Below are 3,615 nucleotides of genomic sequence, written 5' to 3'. Positions count from 1 at the left end.
TGGAGCTCGAAGAAACAAGAAAACTAACAAAACGAGGGAGAGGAAATTTTGCACCTTCAGCATCAAGACGGTATTGACAAGACAGGCCCAACTGAAAAAATCACATTCCGTCCTCATTTCGTGCTTCAATAGAAGAGACAACGTATAGAGTCACCAAATGTAGCTTCTAAATCGGCCTGCGGGCGTGGCGCCACGAAAATTATGAACAATTGGAGTGTTCACCAAGTCAAGATGTTGCTGTGAAGATACGTAAGCCGCATCTGCGAATCGAGCATTACTGCATCTCAAAGACAGTAATGTATCAAAACGGTAGAAATTCTTTCTACCTCAGATTAGGATTCCGACACGAGTTGAGAGATCTTCCCCTCTTCTGCTGCAAACCCATGCTCCGTGACCCGGAGCCAGACGCATACGGCCGTAAAGCTCACGATCAGGCTTATTAATCCACTCGCCAAGCCAATGCCCACAATGGCGATGACGGAGACGCCGTGGACCGTTACCGGAGGCAGAGGGTACCCATAAAGATCCTTATTTCCAAGAAAGGAGCTGGCATTGAAGCGAGGAGCTCCTGCGGAGGTATTGGAGAGTGTTGCGGGGATGGAGCCGGAGAGCTGGTTGTCGGAGACATCGAAGGCCTTCAAGCGTTGGAGGAGGCCAAGCTGGCCGGGGATGGTGCCGGTGAGCTGGTTAAGATGGAGGTCGACGACGTTGAGGTAAGCGCAAGCACTGAGCTGGGGAGGGATGGGACCAGAGAGGTGGTTGTTGGAGAAATTCAAGCTGGTGAGGTAGCTAAGGTGGGAGAGGGAGGGGGGGATGGAGGCAGAGAGGAGGTTTGAGGAGAGGTCGATGGTTTGAAGGAAAGAGCAATTGGAGAGGCAAGGGGGGATGTAGCCAGAGAGGGAGGAGGAGTTAAGGGTGATGGAGAAGACTCGGTTGTTATTACAAGTGATGCCAGAGAGGGAAGTGGGAGAGGAGATGGGGCAAGGGGAGGCGAGGGAAGTGCTTGTCCATGAGCTGAGGACTTCTCCTCCCCTAATCTCTTGTAAAGCAGCTTTCAATTCTGTCAAACACGCTGTGTCATCCCCCTCAGATGCCTCTGCCTGCGCCACTGCCCCGCCCCCCCTCCTCCACCCTCCCATCATCACCACCCCTCCCACCACCCACATCGCTCTCTCCTTCCCTGCTCCCCCCCCCCAGCTCCCCCACACTAGCACCACCCACCACGTTGCCCTCACCAATTGTTCCACCATCGCCCTTCTCCTGCTCCTCCTCCTCCTCCTCCTCCTCTCTCCTCCTCCTCTCTCTCCCTCTCTCCCTCTTTCCACAACAAGAGCACTCTGCTTTCCACACTTGGACATGGCTCATCTAACACCTCTCTCTCTCAACTCCAGCTCTGCATACTCTCCTTTCTATCAGGAGACACGAGCTCTGATATTGCTCACCCAACGCTGCATCTCTCTCTCTCTCTCTCTCTCTCTGCCCCTCTCCCCCCCCTAGGGCACTTATCAATAGTCGTTGCTACCCCAGCTCTGCGTACCCTCCTCTCTCTTTTCCCCTCATTTCCACTTTCATGGGGCTCAGGGACTCAAGAACGGCTAGTGTGTCCAAGGGTCGATAAAACCCCTCCCTTGCCTCTTTCAAGAAGGGACAACTACAAATTTTCCTCTCTCTCTCTCTCTCTCTCTCTCTCTCACAAGCCACAAAAAGGACCACCGATGGAGCCAAATCTCTCTCCCTCTACATCGGTCACAGATCGGCACTTATCATTCACTATATACTCCTGTCCTTCCAAGACGTGAAACCAAATCCTCCCATCCTCTCTCTCTCTCCTCATTTAGCAATCTCTCACATTTTCAGCCGGATCGTGTCACTCTCTCATCAACAGGCACTCTTCGCTAAGTCGCATCACGTCTCTGATCAATAAGCAGTCGTTGCTAACTTCCCCCGAGAGTCGAGACTTGGAACGCCGGATCCTCTCTCTCATCAACAGGCACTCTTCGCTAAGTCGCATCACGTCTCTGATCAATAAGCAATCGTTGCTAAATTCTGCCTAGGAAGGCATTCTTCGTCAAACTCTGGATGGCTTGGTGAGCTTACAATTGTTACAGTCCGACCTCGTGCAGTTATGCTCTCCCACACCTTCGAGTCGCAGAGGCAGCGGTGTCGTAGAAGAGAGAGACCAGCACCTGGGAAGGCCCTCTGGCTGCTGCGGGTGGAGTAGCCACGGTCGGCAACCAGACGAGGTTTGCTCGGATCCATCTGGTGGTAGAAAGTCGCACCTGCGAGTTCACTTATTTCTAGAATTAGTTTGGAAGACAATCCTACGGTTAACCTTATGGAATAGTGCAAGGAGAGTCAAGTAAGCCCTCTTGGCAATAACTATTATGGATTGCCCATCTTACTCATTGTATTTGAATTTTCAATAGTACTTGGCTACTCGGAGACATGCCAAATGAGTTTATTTAGCGTTGGAATCTTGTCAAATATTTTTCAATTGCCTACTTGTTAAGGAGGCGGCTCACCTTTTTGGTTTTTTAATTTAAAAAATCAGTCCTTTTCTCAAAAAGAAAAGACACGTCAAATGAGCAACATGAGTGCTATTGGATAGTGTTAGAGTGGTTGTTAATCTCCCAACCAAATTAGATCCAATTGCAAGAGAATGGCACCATCCACAGGGAAGCTACGCACTCTACCATAAAATGGATTTGTGCTAGTTCTGAAGCCTAGGCTTCCAATGCTTGTACCTAGTTTCAATCAAAATGTAATAAGGTCTTATGTTTAATCTTCTAAGAAACCATGAATGCCCTTTAGAGCATGTGTTGGATTATCACTCTATGAAGAGGTTTTGGCTTGTTGATGGGACCCTTCGCAACCTTATGAGCAATGAAAGAAACTCCAAAACATACGAACTATGGGACCTCTGTCCAACCCTAGATCATTTCATTCCATCTCCTTCCCTTTAATATTAGAAAGCTATTGTAAGGAGAACTTCAATGAATCTATACCATTAGTCATAGCCTAAAACTATTCGCCGCATATGCTAAATTTAGCATGTGCTATGTGTTCAATGTTTGTCTTCAAAGAGGTACAAGCTTAACAACCTGCCCTTTTATTGAAGAAAATTTTTGCACACTCCAAGCAAAAGTAATGCCTCATTCCTTCTCCAATGTATATATCTTGTTGGCAATGTCTCATCAACCTTAGACACCTTCTCCTATGCCTTGACCACTTTCACACTATCCTCGAATTTCCCAATAAATAGATATGATGCATCTCGAGGAGTTGTCCTCACACACTAGCTTCACTCACTTGGAAAGTGCAAAAGTTAATGTAAATTATACAATAAATATAATCAAAGCTCTACTTTTTTGAAAAAATATGAGCATAGAATGATCATGCCTAATCGTGGCACCCTTGGTACAAATGCTTGGAATCACTTTAGAAACCTTTCCATAGCAAGTGTCGAAGAAAGTTATAAAATATTCTCTAGAAAGGCTAATTTTCCAAAGCATAAGTTAGTTGTAGCCATGTTTGTATCAAGACCTTTGGAACCTCTTTTTCAATATGTATAGACAACTCTTAATGTATCAATTGTACAAGAATGCCATAAATATG

At 47.0% G+C, this 3,615-nt stretch overlaps 1 protein-coding gene across 1 annotated transcript; it reads right to left on the bottom strand.

Moving 5' to 3' along the window:
• Positions 1–246: 246 nt before the first annotated feature.
• Positions 247–1,166, bottom strand: LOC147906002 (receptor-like protein 44). The gene has a single exon (XM_087382816.1). It carries the CDS (start codon positions 1,164–1,166, stop codon positions 333–335), a length of 834 nt encoding a protein of 277 aa, XP_087238942.1. The 3' UTR covers positions 247–332.
• Positions 1,167–3,615: the final 2,449 nt, after the last annotated feature.

This window comes from Dipteris shenzhenensis, chromosome 1 (assembly GCF_047967505.1).
Source record: "Dipteris shenzhenensis isolate YYH24624 ecotype China chromosome 1, Dip_SZ_1.0, whole genome shotgun sequence".
NCBI classification, from domain to species: domain Eukaryota; kingdom Viridiplantae; phylum Streptophyta; class Polypodiopsida; order Gleicheniales; family Dipteridaceae; genus Dipteris; species Dipteris shenzhenensis.
The sequence above is the reverse complement of the archived record's forward strand: the minus strand, read 5'-3'. Positions and strand labels throughout refer to the sequence as shown.

Coding starts and splice junctions, on each gene's coding strand:
- LOC147906002 (XM_087382816.1), bottom strand. CDS start 1,166: ATGTGGGTGGTGGGAGGGGTGGTGATGATGGGAGGGTGGAGGAGGGGG.